This window comes from Montipora capricornis, chromosome 13 (genome assembly GCF_036669925.1).
Source record: "Montipora capricornis isolate CH-2021 chromosome 13, ASM3666992v2, whole genome shotgun sequence".
In the NCBI taxonomy this organism is placed as follows: domain Eukaryota; kingdom Metazoa; phylum Cnidaria; class Anthozoa; order Scleractinia; family Acroporidae; genus Montipora; species Montipora capricornis.
The window spans coordinates 10,641,743-10,662,550 of NC_090895.1; the positions used below are offsets into that span (position 1 = coordinate 10,641,743).

General features: G+C 39.1%; 2 protein-coding genes across 3 annotated transcripts in view; both read left to right on the forward strand.

Annotated features, from left to right (window-relative positions):
* The first annotated feature begins 237 nt into the window (after positions 1-237).
* LOC138029645 (glyoxylate/hydroxypyruvate reductase A-like) lies at positions 238-10,873 on the forward strand. Of its 2 annotated transcripts, none has more exons than XM_068877350.1 (4): positions 238-557; positions 2,429-2,702; positions 4,482-4,980; positions 6,365-10,873. In XM_068877350.1, the coding sequence occupies exons 1-4, from the start codon at positions 431-433 to the stop codon at positions 6,449-6,451; spliced, it is 987 nt and encodes a 328-aa protein (XP_068733451.1). In that variant the 5' UTR covers positions 238-430; the 3' UTR covers positions 6,452-10,873. The 2 variants fall into 2 exon arrangements, with proteins under 2 accessions (XP_068733451.1, XP_068733452.1); XM_068877351.1 differs by having other exon boundaries at positions 259-451.
* A 7,728-nt stretch (positions 10,874-18,601) lies between these two features.
* Positions 18,602-20,808, forward strand: part of LOC138029037 (structural maintenance of chromosomes protein 4-like) — a 79,229-nt gene continuing 77,022 nt past the window's right edge. Inside the window, exons 1-2 of the mRNA XM_068876706.1 lie at positions 18,602-18,782; positions 18,948-19,139. Coding sequence (XP_068732807.1) covers positions 18,615-18,782; positions 18,948-19,139 — 360 coding nt within the window. The 5' untranslated portion in view covers positions 18,602-18,614. The remainder of the gene's footprint in view (positions 18,783-18,947; positions 19,140-20,808) is intronic.

The window sequence follows — 20,808 nt, forward strand, 5'->3', positions numbered from 1 at the left end:
GTTTGAATTTCTGAAATTTCAAACCATCAAATGGAAAAGAAAATTCCCGGTAACTCCGACATTTCGGAAGAAATGGCCAACTTCGAGAGTAAAATTCCCAAAATGAACGTTCCGGATGTACCATTTGATTCTAGACGGAAAATTTCGGATTTCGGAATTTTTGCCCAAATAGATCGCGCCCGTGGTCTGCCACAGGCAACCCACGTAATGAGCTGCTCCTGCATTTTTCTAGCAAGCAGTGCACGTGATCCTCTCTTCGAACCGGTGCCAGCCGTTATAAGCCGATCGTAGTCAAGAGCCCCTGAAAAAGCTTGCCACAGAAAAGTCGAACATTCAAAGCCCTCAGCTTCCCATGGAATAAAAGATTTCGGCGCTTGCTACGCCTCGATCATTGTTGCGAAGCTAAGTACGAAAGTACGAACAAGCAAAAATGGCTGCATCTGTGAGAAAGGTGACTACTGTTCACGTGTGTTCTTCCGTTCCCAACCTGGCCAGCTACCTCTCCAAACGTTTGCCACATATAAAGGTTATCGATGTCCCTGCTGGATGTAGCGAAGGTAGATACAACTTTTTTCAGGCAGAGTGTCGGCAATTGTATTATACATCTCTCGGCAAGATTCCGCACAGGTCTCTATTTGCATTTGAGCATTGTGCCTCTGTAAATGTCTATAGAGAAGAGTTAACGTTGGGATAACTGAGAATCCCCATGTCCTCGCCTTAAGATAACCTACTAGCAAGCTCTCGCGCGGTTCACGAGAGAGCTTCCACTTTAGCCATTTGCCACAAACCAGTAGAGCCAATTCCGATCAATGCCAGGGACTGGAATGGCTTGTGCAGTGGTCATCAGAAAAACTCAAGTTATGGGGCAATGCTCAACCCAGGAGCCGTCACACATTGTTTTCAAATTTAACCCATTAACCTGTGGGAGCCGGAGGGAGACTTAACAGATTTTCCTCTTTCAAATGCCAGACGATTTTACTCATCAAGTGAGGGCGTCGTGGGGCGCCTGAAAAGTTTATGGTTAACCAAATATAAAGGAACATTATCCAACTTAACCAATAAGAATTATGGAGTGAAGGACAGATAAAGGCCTTTTTCCAAAAGGCGCACTTGTAATACCCAAGCTGTGTAAATTAGGATGGGAATCAAGTTTTTATTGTAAGTTTTTCTTTCTAAGGTATTACTGTTGACTGTTTACTGGCATATAGTCAAGACAACATTACTGACCCTTTTCTAATCAGTAGATGAAGACTGGTTTCTCCTTTGTCATCTACTGATATTTAGCTAGACCACACACTATTCAATAAGAGCAGGACAGGATGGCCTGAACATATTGAGTCCTACATGTAAACCATCCCCCATGCGTATTGTAGAGTAAAATCGTCTGGTATTAGACAGAGTGAAATCTACATATTGTATTCTAGGAGTCAATTGGTTAATTCTCCTACAAATGTGACCAACTTGGCAATGATGTCTTAAAAAGGCGTATGATGTGTGATGCAGCATAAGCAAAAACAGCCGTGAGGCAAAAGGGACTTTGCCGAGTGCGGAGTCATGTAGATCTATCAATGTAGACCTAATGGGGTACAATTCTAGCATAAAATTGAATATTGCACATCCCAACGAGGCTCCTTGGCATTATGCAAGAGGATATGTGTTAGCTTTTTTCCTTTACGGGCTGTGTTTCACCTTTGAAGTCTGGGCTAGGGTTTTACAACTTTTTGTGGAAAAGTAATCAGGGTAATGGACACTTAATTTTGAGAGCACTCGCCATTCGGGCGAGGGACCCTCAAAATGCACTCGCCCAGATCAGTTTTCACTTGCGCAAAAGTTTACCCAAACCCCTCCCCTCCCAGCCCCAATCTCTCCAACCAATTTAGTCATTTTTCATTTTTACTATTTAATACCATTGAAATTTACTTCAACACTGAAAGGCTATTAAAGTAAATAGGAAGTCTGTTTCAGAGTGCTAGGAAAGTACGGGAAAACAATTCATTTCCAACGTTGTCAAGCACGTGGCAGACCGAGGATTATCACTGACCAGGAAGCCATATTTTATATAATCTGTCTATTTACGAAGCCCAATGTTGCCTTTTAGCACCAGTTTATTTGACAGTTCGGAATATAAATCTTTGTAAAATAGAAATGGTGAGTTTATGTTTAGGGATTTTCTTGGCAAAATGGAATGCAAAAAGCAGTGTTTATTTTGCAATTTAAATAATTTCTTCGCAACGAAAATCATAGTCGCCAAATGGGCGAGTGATCGATGCTTTGCGCTCACCCGACACTTTAGAGACTCGCCTAGGCGAGCGGGCGAGTGCTAAGGTCCAACCCTGAATAATAATTAATAGCATTTTTCAATTTTTGGAAAGTGTTTGATTACTGGTAATAATTATAATTATTTCTATTTAAAATTCAATCTCCATAGAGGTAAACATGCTGCAGGATGCCAAAGTTATACTGGCAGACCCAAAAATTGCATGGCACCCATCCAAACTGCCTTTGCTTGAATGGCTTCAACTAACTTCTGCTGGAGTGGATAGATTTATTGAGAAGATCAACCCACAGCAATCAAGATCATATCTTTTATCAAGATTTGGTGGTGTGTTTGGTGCGTACATTGCGCAGTATGTTATTGGCCATATTATTTCATGGGAAAGAGGATTTAGAAAAATGTGGACTGATCAGCAGACCACCCAGTGGTAAATACAAATCATGTTATTTGTATAACATCCTGCTGGAGATGTGGAGGGAGGGGAAGGGTTGCTGCAGTGTATAATGTGCAAAGGAACAACCTTTGGTCAATCAAGCATCCAATAAAATACATGGCATTCTCACATGACTTCAGTGGTTCAAGATGGCGTCGGAGGAAGAAATTCTGACGCCACTGATGCCTTGTGAGAATGCCATGTATTTTATTGGACGCTTAATGCTTATTGGATGCTTGATGCTTGAATGACCGAGCTCAGCTCAATTCTCATGATGGCCACACATAGTGAGGAATTTGCTTTGCAAGGCCAAAAATATCAAACATGTTTGATTTATCCTCACGCCCCTCGCGAACCAAATTTCTCACCAAAATTTCCCCACACAAGTGAGGAAACCACAGTTTGCTCAGCTCTTTTCTCACTGTGTGCTGCGGGCTTTAGCCTCTTCAGAATATGTAAGAGCCTAAAAAAGAACAACAGCATTGTCACACAGAAACAGAAAGTTCTAAATTTAGACAACTTAAAACAATAATTGTTATTGTTGTGCAATACAATAACAATAACTATTCATTTTATTGTTCAAGTATACCTTTTTTTCTGCTATAGGTTGTGTCTTGGGTTTGTGCCCCAAATCCCTTCCCTTTCGAGCCAAATTCCTAATGGGTTGATGCAAAAAATGGCTAATTTGAGACATTTTTGCAGGGAATTTGCAAGATTATTGTGAGTGACACTTTTAAGATTCACTTTCAATAAAGACTGAAAAATTACTTTGAAAATTTTTGTCAACATGTAACAGGAACTATGTTAGATTGGTATTGTATTCTTATAATGCCAAATGATAAAAAACTATTGACTGACAGATTTAAGTTGTTTATGAATCAGTTACAAGGGCTTACATTGTGAATTTTGAGAGGTTGTGAGTGGTGATGATTCTAAACTTATAGATTTATGTAGCAATAGTAACTGAACTTCATCTCAGGACAATAAGAAAACTACACGACCCCTTTTTGACACATTAGGCAACTTGGAAGTGTAGCTTTGTGAGACTGGAAAACACTTTTGGGGCATCAGGGGAGGATTAAATTTTACCCTTCCTCTCTGTACCATAAACCACATGAACAATAACTTTTGAAGAATTCAGGGATATTTATCAAAAGTTGGCAGCTGGTTTGAGTAGAGCAACCACCTGTATCAACAAGCCAGGGTCCCAATGGCTCCTTTCTCTAGGGTAGTCTTGGGGGCATAATTGTTTGATTAATCTTGATGGCAAGGAGCAACTTACTAATCTCTTTTTACAAGATGGAAATCAAGTGAGGTCATCAAGTCCAAGAGAATAGTTATTGTTAATATATACCTAGACTTTCACTCAATAAAATGAGCACTGTGATTGGTTGATTCTTGGTCACATGCCATGATCAAATTCAAATGTATCCCAACTGGGACACAATTCCACAGTTGTCACCCACGCTGAATGTTTCTTTAATTTGTTGCGGTTGTTGAAGGGAAAGTCAGGACTCTCAGAAAAACAAAACTAGCTGTTTCCCTTGTAAGAAAGACAAAGATTGGGCCCACATGTATGAATCGTTTTTGATATTATCAGTCTGTTCCAGTTCATTATTGAAATGGATTTTTGGCAATTTAAATGTCTAATGGTGTGATTTTGTGAGTAACATATATGTGTATTATTCCCCATTAACAAGTACCGGTAGTTCTTATAAATATTTGAGAAGTTTAAGAGATCTTGAAATTTACTGTTTTACTGCTTTCTTAAAGGGATGAAATCTGGAGGAAGAAAAACAAATACCGTTTGATGCCTCAACTAAGCATAGGCATTTTAGGTCTTGGAGATATAGGAAGGACAGTTGCCAAAACATGCAAATCTATGGGTATGACTGTGTGGGGATTGGGACGCCAGGAAAAATGCCAGGAAACAACTTTTGTGGATCATTATTGCACTTTGTCAAATCTCCCTGAGCTGCTACAGTCCTGTGATTATGTTTGCAATATACTGCCAAGTACACCTGCCACTAAGAATATGCTGTCCGGAAGTGTGCTAGAATGCGGCAAAAACAATTCTCCTGTTTTTATTAACGTTGGCAGAGGAGATATCATTGATGAAAAAAGCCTTATCCATGCATTACATCAAGGATGGATATCAGGTGCAATTTTAGATGTGTTTAAAGTAGAACCATTGCCAAAGGAAAGTGCCTTGTGGAAGATGTCTCAAGTAGTGATTACACCTCACATAGCTGCCGTGACATTCCCAGAGGAGGTAAGTTAAATTTCACTGACAAGTACATGTGCCTGCTTGTATACATGTATAAACATGGTAAGTACTATAAACTGATAAATTTTTAAAAGATCAGGGTTTGATTTTGAACACTTTTAAACAACTTTGGGAGAAAAAAGGAAGATAATGTCTGGAAATGCTTGTAATTAGATGCATGGTGATTTTAGTGACCATCGCAAAATGTCTCCTTGCTCTTCTCCCTAACTTCAACATCACTTGTGTCTTGGAATACAGAAAATAACATCACAGAGTGTCTCCCCCAAGTACTGCTCCTCACGTGAGGAGCAGCTACTCCCTTCCCTTTCTTATGGAAATACTCCAGTAGTACTTGTCAGTTTTCTTTTTCAGTGAATATAAAATTTTTTGAAGAAACAACACTGCATGTTCCATGTTTCGAAAGATTGATGGTCTGTACGATTTGTATGTACTCAGGAACCCATGACCCGGAGCTGCCAACTCCCATACTGGGCCTATGTCACGGCGTTTTTACAGACCGCTTTATTTTTAGACTACATTTTCGGGAAAAAAAAACACAACAAAACAAAGGCAGTTCCGGTTCGGTGACCCTATGATGTCAGGTTAGTTTCTTGTAATTGGTCATCAGCCTCCTGTGGGAGTCTCATTCGCGGGAAATTCAATCTAAAAATAAATCAATGGAGATGGAGGCTCCGGGTCATGGGTTCCTGATGTACTTTCTTTCCCTGGATGGAATGGATAACAAAAAAATCTTGGTGGAGATAAACATGGCAGTTGCTGACATCTTGCCATGGAGCCTGGTTTATTTGTGACAGGATAAATGGTTATAGAAACTAGTGGTTGTTTTGGCAAGTAATATGCATGGGGGGACTCCCATATAAAAAGGACGGGGGTGCTCATCAGAAATTGTAAAAAGAACCCCTAAGAGGTACCAAGATCCTTTCTTGTGGGTGTGGCATGATATTTTTTTCACCCCTAAAGAGGTACAAAATTATGGGTATTAATTAGACAAAATGAAAAAGAACAGCTTAGCTCCCGCTGTGGACCTTTTGAGGCTGAATGCCCTAAGAGGAACCAAAACCCGGTTTTTTACCCCTAAAAGGTAAAAAAGGTTTTTTTTCGAAATTTCTCTTAAAATGACCAGTTCCATTACTTTGTTTTGGTTGGGAACTAACTGTTCACTTACGTACACAGATTCCTGTACTTTGAACACGCCCGATTTTGACATCCAACACAAAGTGTCCCTTTAAGTGTAAACTTTTGCTACCTGTTTCCAACAATAAGGTAAATGTAAAGGTTAGATCTGGATTTTTTTGAGGTACAGCAGAGGAGTTGAACTTCAGTTTAGGTTGGGGGAAAAGTGCTTTGCTGATACTTTTTTTATTTTAAGGTTGCAGATTTGTTTGTGGAAAACATTTCCTTGTATGAAAGAGGAGAGACACTTAAATTTCTTGTGGATGTGGAGAAGGGATATTAATTTTTGAAAGACAAAGTGACTTTATAAATGCTGCAGTTATAACAGATGATTTACCTTTGTCAATAATTATTGAAAACTTGTCACCTTCTGTACTTATCAGTGTTATGGCCAGATGACGCTTGACTGTACAGCCTATGCATGATTGGTATCAGTAGCTCTTCACAATGACGTTATCACATTCATGTGGTAATTACCTTGGCTAGTTAAGGACCCCAAGCAGATTCATTCAAATGCCTGTAACTGTGACAAAAGTGGCTAATTTGTCAATTTTTGCATTTTGTTAACAACCTCTACATCCACTTGATCCAACCCATTGACTCACGGGAGTGAGACTTACTAGATTTTACCCTGTCTAACACCAGACAGTTGGGGTGGGGGAAGGGGGGGTAGGGGGTTACGATTCAATGGGTCAAGGCTTCTGTAATGACACTTTGCTAATCGCATGAAGGTGTTATCTTTTCTTATTATTTAATTTAACATTGGCTTGGGGATTCACAAGGTGGTATCTTACTAATTACCAGCAAAAGTATTCTTTTGTCATTAGCTAATAATCTAGCTAGTGATCATTAAGAGCAAGACAAGTAATATAAGAAACGTTGCCATCTTTTCAAGCAACTTGACCACTTTTGTGTTCACCTTTCTTACTAACATTCAGATGAATTTAAAAGAACATTGAAACTAAAATAAAATGAAAAAAGAAACATTTAGTTCAGAAAAAGTTGTATTAGGAACCGTTGTTGTGTATGGACAACAAGTTTCTTCTAGGAGGTTCAGAAATTAACTTATCAGCACAATTCGTATTTTCCTGTTCTGGCATTAGGTAATAAAAGATGTACTGAGAATTTTTGGGCATCAACAATATACCTGGAACGTTATTGATTTTCCATTGTGAAGTTCTTTCACTTTTTCAAGTTATTGATTTTGTTCTTTTTTTGCCTATTGCTATTTGTTCCACTTTGCACCATTCGAATCACACTCATTTTGGTTGAAAAATATCCTACCAAATATGAAGTACAGCCACAACGTTTAAGTTGCATGGGATTATTAAAAAATTCACCTCTAAGCAGCAGTATCCTTAATGCCTTTTTTGGAACATTGGCTCATCAACTCTGCCGACACTCCCTTAAATTCTGACGATGACAGCAGCCTTATGTCAAACTTTTCTATCTCATTCAAAGGAGACGATGCTATTCAGTGAGTATGAAAGGACTTCTGATGATGATTTTATCAGCAAAATCATGTTTATATTTGTAAGTTCAAATTAAATACAGGGGCATCCAACGTGTTCCGCAGGTGTGTATCTGCTGGCTGTTGTGCCGGCAAATTGTTTTCAATCTGCTTGCGCTCCCGCCTTCCTGGGAGAAGTATTTTTGTTGTGAGAGTTATTTGTAGTCAATGTACTCTTCGCTTGAGGGGAATGGGTGAATCTTCTAAACATGGGATCGTTAAAATGGGGAATCTTTAAAACAGGGGATCTTTAAAACGGGGAATCTTAGGGCACTTTCAATTTGACAGAACTGGCCGGCCAGACGGGGCATTTCGAAGGACTAACTCTTCAATGCATTCAAGTTAACACATTTCGAGGATGATATATACTTCTCCAGAAGAATGCGAGGTATTATCGTGCAAGTGCTCCTTCAAATTGTTGCATTTTCTTTGCAAACTAATGGGTGTGGCCGGCCAGTTCTGACAAAAGGAAAGCACCCCTAAAATGAGGAATCTTTAAAATGGGGTATTTGAAAGAATGTGACAGACCTGCACGGTCTCCCATTTACAGATCATTGTGAAACCTTCAATTCTCAATTTTGCTTTAGCGAACATGTCCTTGAGTGATTTACCCCTCTTGTATGATATAAAAGGAGGCTTCTTGTATGGTTAACTGGAATAAATTACCAGTTGCGCGTCAGTGTTGCTGGAAGATTTGACTTTCTTTAAATTAAGCATAAAACTGTCAAAACGAAGGATATAAAAGATAAAATCCGACGTTTCGGAGTGGTCATGACTCCATTATCAAGGAAAAATTATATCAGATAATGCAAATTACAGTATTTAAAGCGAGTTTTTTTTTGTGGGAGGCGCGGTGGCGTCATGGTTAGTGTGCTCGACTCTGGAGCGAGTGGTCCGGGCCCTGGACATTTTGTTGTGTTCTTGTGCCAGACACTTTACTCCCACGGTGCCTCTCTCCACCTCTCTCTCTTTCTCCTCCTCTCTGTCCACGTGTATAAATGAGTACCGGCGAATTTAATGCTGGGGGGTAACCCTGCGATGGACTAGCATCCCATCCAGGGTGGAGTAGAAATACTCCTAGTTGCTTCATGCTACGGAAACCTGGGATAGGCGCCGGCGTGTTGGGCCACTTGGCTCGTAAGCAAACTTGACACCACTGGGTGATATATTGTGACAAATGGTCGGATTTTCTCGCTGGTTTTGGCTTTTTGTTTAAGTGCCGACTATCTTTCAGAAAAATTGACCTCAGATGGTGTTCTCTCGATAAGATGCTTAGGGTAGCCCCGCTCTTCAAGGCGGGCTTTGAATCGAGATAGTGCCTAATAGCCTCTGCTTTGATATAACCGTTCTTGGCGCTGGGCGGGTGACAAGAAGTAAAATACGTATGTTGGAAGATTTCAGTCGGCTTCTGATATGTTTTGATATCAAGATAGATTATTTTTCGAATCGTTCTCCTTTGTATACTCTTGTGTCTCGGAAAGTGATCTCCTTCTCTGAAATTTCCAAGAAGCTCTCAAGGGCAACTGATCGTTGGACTGGCGGTACCTAGTAAGATTTTATATGAAACTGGTTCCTTATCTTTTACAGTGAAATATGTACTGAAGACGTATTCGTCAGTTGCGCCGGAAAACTTCAAAGTCACGTAAAAGTTGATGTCTTGCGTTGTTTTTGTTTGTCACGGGTATGATTTAAACCCTAGCTTTAGATATCAAGCTGACTTGGTCATCAGTTAAAACCAGCTTAAAACCGAGTTTGAAAGGTTTTTTAAATGTATTTTCATTAATTTCCCTCTCTTTGGCAGTCTGTCTGTTTAAATTGTTGCCCGACCTTGACAATGATGCGGAAAAATGCTGAGAACTGGCTGCACCTGGATTTTCTTTCAGAGCTTTAAATGTAGTTCTAGCCCTCTTTTGTTTTTGAACGTGACTCTAGTTTACGTTCGTGAAAGCGTTAAAGTGATTTAACAAAACCCAGTCCAGCTTCTTTTTTTACTGGAAACGATTGCTTTGTGAACGAATCTTCATGCTTGATGTCTGCCTTTCTCTTATACTGAAGCGATTTAAAGATTCTCTAGATCTGCTTTAAAGATTCCTTGTTTTAAAGATTCCCCATTCCCCGTTCCCTATTTTTAAAGATAGCCATTGGGGTTTGCCTAAAATCCGGAATCCGGAATAAGAACCTGAACCAAAGTCACATAAAATGATCAAGCGTCTTGCAAATGTTTACTGTTATCTCCCTGAGTAATTTGTCAAGTCCTGACTCCTTTTGGAAGGGGATTCATGCAATGACTTTGGAAGAGCATCCACCTTTTTGAGTTTCTTGTTTTTCTTCGGGAGCCCAGGAGTAGGAGCTTGCCTCTCCTATATACAAGCCCTACGACTCAATGATACCCACCGTCACGGAAATAAAATTCCCTTATCGCATATGTTTTTTTCGTCTATTTTTATTTAAATCGTTGTATCATAGTTGTCAAATTGTAGCTCATAAGTATTGATTATTTAGTGTTAGTAACATCGCTTGATATCTTGTAATTAACGTCATATTGTTATGTGAAATGTTATTGTAACACTATTGTAGTCTGTAGGAAAATTAAGAATGCATGTTAAGTGATAATTTGTGAGCTAAGAATAGGTGACAGGGCGTTGGCCCAGATTATATATGGTTGGCGCAAGGTTTGTTGACGTTCAGGAAAGCAAAGAGTTGAAGAACGAAAGCTGGATCGAAAAAGGGAAAAGAACGGAGAACACTGCTAAGAGTCATTAGCGGGAGCTGCCGGAAGAATCAATGACAAAACCCCTTTGTCAGTGGCGGCGAGTGAGGAAAATCCTTCAAAGAATTAAAGAAGCTTGAGATAAGCAAAAAGAAGAGAAAACTCGACGAAAGTGACGCGAGTGCAGTAAAGTGTGAAAGGATAAATTGATTGCCAGAAGAGAAGGAGGCGCCGAGGTGGGAAAGAACTTGTCGAGGGTTTTGCTGCGGGTTTGTTGAAAGACTGAACTGTTTGACTGTAAATATTAGAGTAAAGTAATTAGTATATTTAGTATTATCGTTAAGTTTTGTAAAGGAATAGACAATTATTTAAGTAAGGTTAGTTTTATGTACCCTAATTAGTCTGTAATATTAAGCAAGTTTAGGTTTTCTTTTTTTCGGTAATATTAGGATCTACAATTTTCTTTTTTTTTTCCCTCTCTTAAATTAAAATCATAAACTTATATTTGTTTATAAGTTTCATGCTTGTGCGTTGCGCAATTGTGGGAAGGGTGTTATTGTCTTTTTTCGTTTTGTGTGGGAGCCCACCTTCACACCCACGTGGTCAGCGGTTGATGTCGGACGTCACTGGCATGTACTTGAAGTAGGATTATTAAAGTGTATCATAAAGCGCATAAATTATTAGAAATATGGTTATACTTGGGTGTACATAGTTATTCATCTTTATACATAACCTTTTACATCATTACACCCTATTATGATACACTTTAATAATCCTGCTTAAAGTACCAACCACGTAAATAGTGTTCTCTTAGGGCGCGTTCGATTGACCTTATTCCGGAATAAGAATACTTGGAGTGATGACTTAAGACAGTTTGTCTGGCGTTTTGAAGCAACAAGGATAATAAAGATATGTTTAAAATAGCATTTTGACAATTTTATTGTGAATCTCCGTAAGAACGAACGATTTCTAACTTCTATTTCATTTATTCCTATTCCAGAATACGGTCAATCGAACGCAGCCTAACACTGAAAATGCGTTTAATTTCATGTCTGTTTTTCCTGTTCACCAATAGTTGTGCTTAGGGAACTTAGGGAGCTTACGAAACGAGGACGACCTCGGCTACGAGGACTTCATTTTAAAATACAAGTTCGCGTTATTCATATCACTACGAAATTATTTCATGTCGTTTCGCGTTAAAAATGTGTAGCAACTGTCGAGGAATTAAACTGGTATGAGTGGGGTGGAAGCGTAGAGAGAGAACTGAAAATTAATCGTCATGTGCTAATGTCCTCCACGGAACCTTGAATTTGGTCATTTCACGTCGTCATTGAGGACATGACGGCAAAGAAATGTACCAAAATGTAAAACGCACGTGCAGAGCGTGCAGAGCCATTGATTTTGCTCACTAAACCTATTGTTTTGTAGCGTCGTCGTTTCCGTCGGCGTCGTCGTTTCGTAAGCTCCCTAATACTCAAAGAGGACTACTCACCTTATATTTCATGTCACTCTCAACCGACATCATGACAAAAGAGGGAAGGCAAAAATATCATGCTTCTTTTCTTGCAGCGAATATACTATGACAGCGAGACGCTATTGGTCATCTTTTCGCTTGGTTGACATCATGCAACACCCAGCTTTGAGGGTATCATTGAAAGGAAAGGCGCTTTAAAAAATCATACTGAGGTTAGGGTAGAAAATGTCTCCTAAAATTTTAAATTCTGAAGAGAAAATGCGCCATCATTGACGTTCATATACCTTCATTAACATTCATTCACCTTAATCTGGATACCTTCATTCGCGTTCATTTACCTTCTGCTACCCACATCTCTTTTCATCCGCGTTCATTTATCGTCATTTACCTTTATTCACGTTCATTTACCTTCATTTACCTTCAATAACGTCCATTTACCTTCAGCTACCTACATCTACCTTCATTCACGTTCATCTAAGTTCATTTACCTTTATTCACATTCATCTACCTTCATTTACCTTTATTTACCTTCATCTAGCTTAGGGCGCTTTCCTTTTGTCAGAACTGGCCGGTCAGACCCAATAATTTGCAAAGAAAATGCAACAATTTGAAGGAACACTTTCAGGATAATCCCTCGCATTCTTCTGGAGGAGTATATATATATATCATCCCCGAAGTGTGTTAATTTGAATTCGTTGTAGAGTTAGACCTTCCAAATACCCGATCTGGCCGCTCAGTTCTTAGTCTACCTTCAATCGCAATCATCTACCTTCATTCACCTTAATATATCTTCATTCACGTTCATTGACCTTCATTTACCTTCGTCTGTTTTATTCACGTTGATTTACCTTCAACTACCGTCACTTATCTTCATACCTTCATTCCCGTTCATATACCTTAGCTTAGCTTCATTAACATCCATTTACCTTAATATACCTTTATTCATGTTCATTTACTTTCAGCTACCCACATCTTTCTTCATCCGCGTTCAATTATCTTCATTTACCTTCATATACCTTCAGTAACGTCCATTTACCTTCAGCTACCTACATCTACCTTCATCCGCGTTCATTTACCGTCATCTATCTTGTTTTACCTTCATTCACGTTCATTTACGTTATAATATACCTTCAGCTACCTCCATCTACCAGGGTGTCAAGTGACAAATGACACTCCGAGGAAAAACAGTGGCCAAAATAAAAAAAGTAGGAATTCTCACCCCAAAATAGGAACAAAATAGGAAGCTTTCCTTGGATTCTACCTTCTTAAGGAGGTCTCAATTAATGGGAGGATAGCTTTCACGACTATGGTTAGAAAATTTGGCTTTTCACGGCTAATGGTTATTTTCTTTCCCGTCACGGTTAACTTACACGAAAAACAAAGAAACGTCCCTCATTGAAAATGAAAGGTTTTTTTTTTGCTTTTTGGGGTTCTCTGTGTTAGTTAGTAGGGTGTAAGTACACATTGAAAAGAATAAGTCATTGGTCATCAGAATGCGACTGACATTTTTGTCAAGACCTCCAACTGGGGGCAAGAGAGAATGAGGTAAGAGAACGGAACTCCCATACACGGGCCAATGATGTATTTTTTAAATCTCATCTTAACTACGCAGCTATTTTTAGAGAGGCACCTGATTGGCCAGTTGCAATGACGTAATGAAATTTTAAATATTCGTGGCGTTGGGAACGAAAACTTAAAATAGCTTTGCGAAACCAAAAATAGAGTTTTAAAAACTGTGATAGGCATGGGGGTCCGCTTTCTTACCTCATTTTCTCTTGCTGGGGGTTATTTGGGACTTGTTTTGTCTTGTTAAACAAGCTTAGCGAAGGGGAATGTCCACGAGAAGAGCAAAGGAGGTAAAACGGTGTCGAGTGCCCTGAAGTCTCTAAATACTTCGAAGCACTCCCTATTCCACTTTTAAAAGTAAAAAAATCACGCTAAATGCTTTTAATTTTTTTCACGGCAATCGGTTTTTTTTTTGTCATTTTCACGCCTACCGGTTAACTTTTCTTGACGTGTCACGTCTAACGGTTAACCCCATTGAGACCCTCTCCTAACAAAGCCAACAACAGCTCTATTCCACAAACTAATGCCTTATTCAATATCTAACACTTACAGACAAGATGGCATGCATCCTTCATAGGAAAAAGTGTTAAAACTTGTTACCAAGTAAAACTTGGTGCACAACGGAGGCTCGAACAACATGGCGGCTCCATACAAAACTCTGCAAAGGTGCGGGAAATGATTCGACAAATAGCTCAGAAACGATGCACTGCACAGAGAGGCGGTCATGATTATTACTCCCCACTCTTTGTATCACTTATTTGTTAACCGTTTAAGTGCTAAGTGCTTGTTTCTTTTTCTTTTTTTCTTTTTTGTACTTTTTCGGCGATAAACGGTCTCCAGAACTTGGCTCGGTCATCACTTCTTTCCATCCCTCAAACTGAAACTCCCTTTTTATTCAACTTATACGACGTACAGTCTACTTTAGACTTCAAATCTACTTCAACGAAGAAAATATTTTAAATAAGCTGAGAAGATTCACAATAGGCGAGGCAAAGAGTTGAACTTCACCTTGCAGTTTCCGATATCCACCAGACTAACAAAGAACCTCCCGGAAAATCGAATTTTTTAGAGTATTGAAATAGTAGTACCCAGCAAAACAATTGAAAGAAACGCTATTTCTTGTTGAACTATAGCTGTAATTCTGCCTGTATTCATTCTTTTTAGAGCGGTAAGCTTCTCAATATGAACAAGGGATATAGCGTCGTGTAATTGTTACGAAATGTCCAATGTCAGTTTGAGGGATGGAGATTAGTGTTTGACCACTTGGCTCCGCCGTGTGACCCGTGTAAGAAGTATTCATTGAAACATCTGTCGTTTTGGTTCAATGTGGGCTCAGGTATGAACATCACGTGACAAATGTCCAGTTCATATTAGGAGAGCAAGCGAGTTCGCCTTAATCTGGTAGGTTTATCATTTCATAAGTGGTTTCTTGGGCCATCTTCGTCCACAGAATCTCCCACGCTGGCATCATTAAGCCGGAATGTGGGTAAAGGCAACCCTTTAAAAAACACAGAGGTGAGAGATAGTTTCAAGCAGACGGGGACGCCTAAAATGCTATGTTGTAAACATGGCGGTTCGCGAGTGAACTTTCTGTGGACGAATTCCAGGACCTACCGATACAATTTGGGCAAGTTCTGTAAGCTAAAAATTTCAATCGATGCGGTATTTTGCTGGTAGGACTGGGTGGCCCGACACTTATGAAAAAAACAATGAAATGAGAAATGAGAATCGGGAGTCTTCCCTTGTCATGGAATGGCAGAATTACCCAGAATTCTTTTTGGGCATGAGCGAGGAAACTTAAGAAGCACGAGACTAGCCCTCATCGAATGGCTGAAGCGCAGCCAGAGAAAAAGATTTCTAGCCAGATACTCAGGAGTAGGCGTGGTGTGTGCTGTTAACGTAGAGTATGGATTTCTGAACAAGTTTTTATCATAGAAAATTCGCGAGAAAGTTGTGCTTTCATTTCGCTATAATCTAGCTCGTGTCAAAGAAACGGTATAATGTAAATAAGAGAATGACGAGATTTGTATTTGCAGATCACCTGTCCTCTTACTACTTAATTCAAACTCTACATCTCTATGCAATAAGCGCATTCAAAATTTCCTCATATTACTTTATAAAAGTATGTTTCTTTTTTGTTTTTTGTTTTTTGGACAAAAAAGGGTTTTTCTGCTGATATGAAAAATACGTTTTCTCTCCGGTCCTCTTCTTATGCATGATCTTCGCGGAAATTACATTCTGTCCCTCAATAAACCTAGAACAACCAGGTATGGTCTTAGTTCTTTTTTCTTACGTATCAGCTTAGTTGCGGAATGCGCTACCTGATATTATCCGTACCTATGAGTTTACTGGTTTTAAAAGAGAACCTAGGGCCGCATTTTGTACAGCGGCTTTTCTTTTTAATGAATATATCTTTAAATATTATGTCTTTAGTATGTCTCTGTATATGGTATGTGTTTTAGCTGCACAGACATTAGCTGCTGTAGTTATTTTGAAATTCGAGATGAAATAAAGTTTATGTATGTATTTAGCAATTATTCCATGAGCGCGCGTCGGATATGAGATGATAGATAGCCAACGAGGCGCGTAGCGCCGAGTTGGCTATAATCATCTCATATCCAACAAGCGCGAGTGGAATCATTTTTTTATTAAAAACGCCCCAAAAATATAGAAAACTAGATTAAAATAAAAATAAAAAGGCCCAAAAAATCACGCATATGCTTGCCGTGTTTGTAGATCATGGTATAATGGCTCATAACCCATGATGGCTTAGCCAATCAAAACTCTCGAATGATCTATCTAATGATCCAGTTTTTAATAAATAACGGTATATTAAGGCAAATGAATTTGAATGAAGGTAGATGAAGGTATATGAATGTGAATGTGGGTTGATGACCATGAATGAAGGTAGACGAAAGTAGATGAATGGAGTGAATGAAGGAAGATGAAGGTAGAGAAACGTGAATGAAGGTGAATCAAGGTAAATGAAGGCGAATGAAGGAAAATTAAGGTAAATGAACATGAATGAAGGTATATTAAGGTATAATTATGAATGTGAATGAAGGGAAATGACAGCAAATGAGCGTGAATGAATGTAGATGAAGGTATATTAAGGTAAATGAACGTAAATGAAAGAAAATGACGGTAAATGAACGTGATTGAGGGTAGATGAAGGTATATGAGGGTAAATGAAGATGATTGAAGGTACATGAAAGTATATGAGGCCGAGGCACCCGAACATAGTTCGAAACCACTTAAACAAGACATTTTTAAACGATATTTTAGCATTTAACGGTAAATATAGGCATATTTTATCCCCTAAAAATTTTTTCTGTTCGGATTTCCTAGCTGAAAGTCTAGTGATCCGAAAATTATAGGGATCAAAACTTACCTTTTCGAAATTTTCAGGCAGAAAAAGGGCTTCCGAAAATTCTAGGTGACCTTTTTAGGGTAAAAATCCGTTAAAAATGGGCAATTATACCATTTTTCAAATGTTGGAAAATCCTAGGAGAGGCAGGCAAGCAAGAAATTTACAACAAATGTTCCGAAAATGCGAGATCTCAAATCGTCTTCCGAACAGATATTTTCCGAAAATTGACATTGGGCGCCCCTGATGAGGGTTAATGAATATGATTGAAGGTAAATGATGGTAAATGACCAGTGAATGTACATTAATACAGATGATGATAAATTTTTATAAATGGAGGTAAATAGATATAGATGAAGGGAAATGTATATGGATGACTGAATTGTGGGAAATTAAATTATTTAGCGTGTCTTACGTAGTTGGGGACTCGTGGTGGTTATATACATGAGGCCCCATTAGGGGGGTCTTAATATCCCGTATCCCCGTAATTTTTTGTCCCATAAATTCCGGATACAAATATCCCGGAAATTAAAGTATCGGTCATTTTTTGTATGTTACTGGAGAAGAGGTGTGGCAACTTCAAACTGATCCTGACTATCAATTGCAAATATCCGTACCTTCGGAAACTCGGCCTTGGGCACATTTCGCTTCTACTGAAGTTTTATTTTGAAGTCAAAAATTCCGAGCTCCTTCGTTCGCTCACAAGGCCGGATGACACTTTTAAACTCTCAACAAGTTTATCCTTTGGTTGCTCTTCAATTTTTGTCTGAAAGGACATTTGGAGACTGGTTTGTCGTAGTTGATTTTATAAATACACGCCGTAACGTCATGAATGGCTTTGACCTGCGCCATTACAGAGGTCTCGCCTTGATCAGGTGGCGCTTCATGTTACCCCCACATAGCGCCCATGATGAACCGATGGCTGGTCAAGAAAATCAAAAACGATTTGTTTTACACTTATATATTTTTTATTTATATCTAATCATCAACAAAAATACAGAAAAGGGCATGTATTTAGTAATCCAAGAACGTTTCTCATCAAACATCTGATATGTTACAATTTTTTGGCGAATATCCCGTATCCCTGAAACTACTTCTCAATATCCTGTATCCCAATAACTTTTTCCTCAAATATCCCGTATCCCGGTAATTTTTTCCGCGAATATCCCGTATCCCGAAAACCCCTAATAGTTAATAGGCCTCATACATGAGATCTTTGCCTTTCTCGGTTTGTCCCTCGGGAAGCGAAGGAGAAACCAACTGCTCGCAGACTAACCCTAGCCATGACTTACAGTAATCCTAGCCTCTTCCTGCGTGTCCGCATATAAGACCTTAACCCTAGCAATTACTTCATTATTATTACTAGTCTGAATGGCGGAACCAATTTCCCTGTTCACATATTCCCGAATGATCTTATCAATCGTCCAACATGCGAAACAGTTTTCTCGTAAAATCGTGACGATTTCTTGAATGTCCTTATGAAAACCAGACCATGTATTGTTTATTTGATAAACCTGTTCGTGTGGTAGGACAAGTGTTCTAAGTAATCCCACTTTGCATGTAAAAAAAAGAAGACCTTTACGGGTCTGTTTACCGATCTTTTAAGCTTTGTCCCTTCAAAAATAGCCTTACCATTTGCATTCCAACCGAAGCTTTCGAAATTTTTTGGTAAATGGTAAGGGTGATTAAAATGGTCTAAAATGTAAAAGAAAACGTTATCAGGTACTGTACTCCCTAACAAAGAGTTGCGTTACTTTGATGTTGGGTTCAGCGAACAGCACCATGGGAAAAGTATTTGGCGCCAAAAACAAAGTACAAAATGGCGGAAGATGCTGTCCCCAACGAACAAGCAAAAGAAACTCAGGAAAAGATGGACATAGAAACAACTACCACGGAAAATAATACAAGCCGACTAATGATTACAAAGATAGTCAATGAAAACTTCAAGTCCTACGCAGGAATCCAGGAACTAGGGCCATTTCATAAGGTAATCGAAGCAACTGTCAGATCGTCCTGGAACTCATCTTGCAAATGCAATGTTAACTTAACCCTGTTCTTAGGTTAAATATGACTTAAGCTTCGTCTTACTTGTATTGACTTTCTCCTCTTAATATTATGCCTGCTTTTTTTTGTTTTGTGTTTTTGCCCTCAGAACTTTTCATCGATTGTTGGTCCAAATGGAAGCGGGAAATCGAATGTCATTGATGCTATGTTGTTTGTTTTTGGCTACCGATCAAAAATGATTCGGACGAAGAAAGTCGCTCAGTTGATACACAATTCTGAAAATCACCAGAACGTTCAAAGCTGCACCGTTTCGGTACACTTTCAGAAAATCATCGATTTGGTAAGTCGCGTGGCTATAGCTAGTTTTTGCGTGCATATAAGCTTATTTGACGGAGGCTGCCTGTGGAAGATCTAGAAGCTTCCTCTCCCGTCCAACGAATCTCAGCCAAAGGGGGGTTAATTAAAATTGGAGGAAGAGTCGGTTCACAAATAGGGCGCCCCACTGTTGTTACGTCCGTTTGCAGGCCTTTTTTAAAATTACTGTAAGAAGTGTACGGTTTTACGTTTTGTAGCAAGGGATCGGAAACAACTCTTCATTGTAATCAAAGTGGTAACTAGGGGGCCAGAAACAGGCTAGAAGCTACAACAGGCCAGGATTTGAACCTTTGACAACATTGTTCCCTTAGCTGGGTTGGAGGTCTGTATTTTTCATGACAATTTTCATTGCACTTTTGTTATTGCTATATTGTCCTCTCAGAATTGAAAGCTGTTTGTTCCTTGACCTCCATTTTGTCTATCTGCTTCAGGGAACCTCATTCACTTGTTAAAGTGTTACTATGACCAAAAAATGAATTGTTCTTTTCCTTTGGATTTCACAACTACATGTATGTTGACTACAGCTGTAAACACTAAGTGACCCAAGTTTTAAGCCTTCTTTTCAAAAAGACAGCTGTTGATTTTACTGGAATTTTTGTGTTTAATGGTCTGCCATAACTAACTTTAAAGTCTCGATAGAGTTGGATTGAGGAGAAAGGGATGTCAAAGAATCGCTGCTTTTAAGAATGCATTGTGTGGAGGGTTCATTAGAAGCCGGCAACCGGCAAATTCCGCCGACTACTCCCTAAGTCATTGCCGCCTACTTTTTTGAGAAGCTTAAATTACACGGTTCTCACCGTTTCACTTCAATCCATTTAATTTATTATAAGTCCATAAAACAACCAGAATATCAAGAAACCTTTTGCTGTATGTTCTGCTCTTTTTTGGACGTTGGATATTTTCTATGAATTCCTAGTTATTTGCACTCTCCTTTGCCACTCGCCAACGCGATTTTTGCAGTCCGCCATGTTGGATGAATAGAGGAGAAAGACTAGTGCCAAATGTTGCCTTGATCACATTTGCTACGTTCATATTACAAACTGGAAGTTTAGTAACCGGAGATCGTGACTTCATGTTTATCTTGCAAGGGATGTTGGGATTAGATTTCCTTCACCTTATGTTCATATGCTCGATATTTTGAAGTGCATTAATTAAAATTTTTTGTTATCGTAAACATCCGAAGTCTTTGTCCAAACGATGCATTACCGCATTCACTCACTACGTCATTCTAGTTTTCCACGTGTTGTTTATTAAAAATGGAAGACAACTACAAAGCGTGCAGCTGGAGGCGATATTTTGTTGTATTTCAACAACTTGGCCATGTGTAGCTTCGTGTTAGTAAATATTTGTGATTGATGTTGATGCCCAGATTGCTGGAAATGCCATATCCGAGTTCCTAGATTTCAAAATATTATGGGGGAGCATGCTCCCAGACCCCCTAGGGAGAAGGTGCTTCTTTCTTGCCACAGCCGCCTACTTCACAAAACCAGCCGCTTACCAAAAAGCTAATCAAAACCCCCTATGGTGTGTATGTGGCTGAATTAATGTGCAGCACAGAAGTTTTGGGCTTTCAGACTTTTGAACATATGTTTTGCATATATAATAAGCTGCAATTACACATTGAAATTTAAGCT

Bases quoted from the DNA above. Each gene is read 5' to 3' on its own strand.
- LOC138029645 (XM_068877350.1), top strand. From the start codon at position 431: ATGGCTGCATCTGTGAGAAAGGTGACTACTGTTCACGTGTGTTCTTCC. The intron at 2,703-4,481 runs GTAAATACAAAT...GCTTTCTTAAAG, and splicing joins GATCAGCAGACCACCCAGTG to GGATGAAATCTGGAGGAAGA. The intron at 4,981-6,364 runs GTAAGTTAAATT...TTTTATTTTAAG, and splicing joins CCGTGACATTCCCAGAGGAG to GTTGCAGATTTGTTTGTGGA.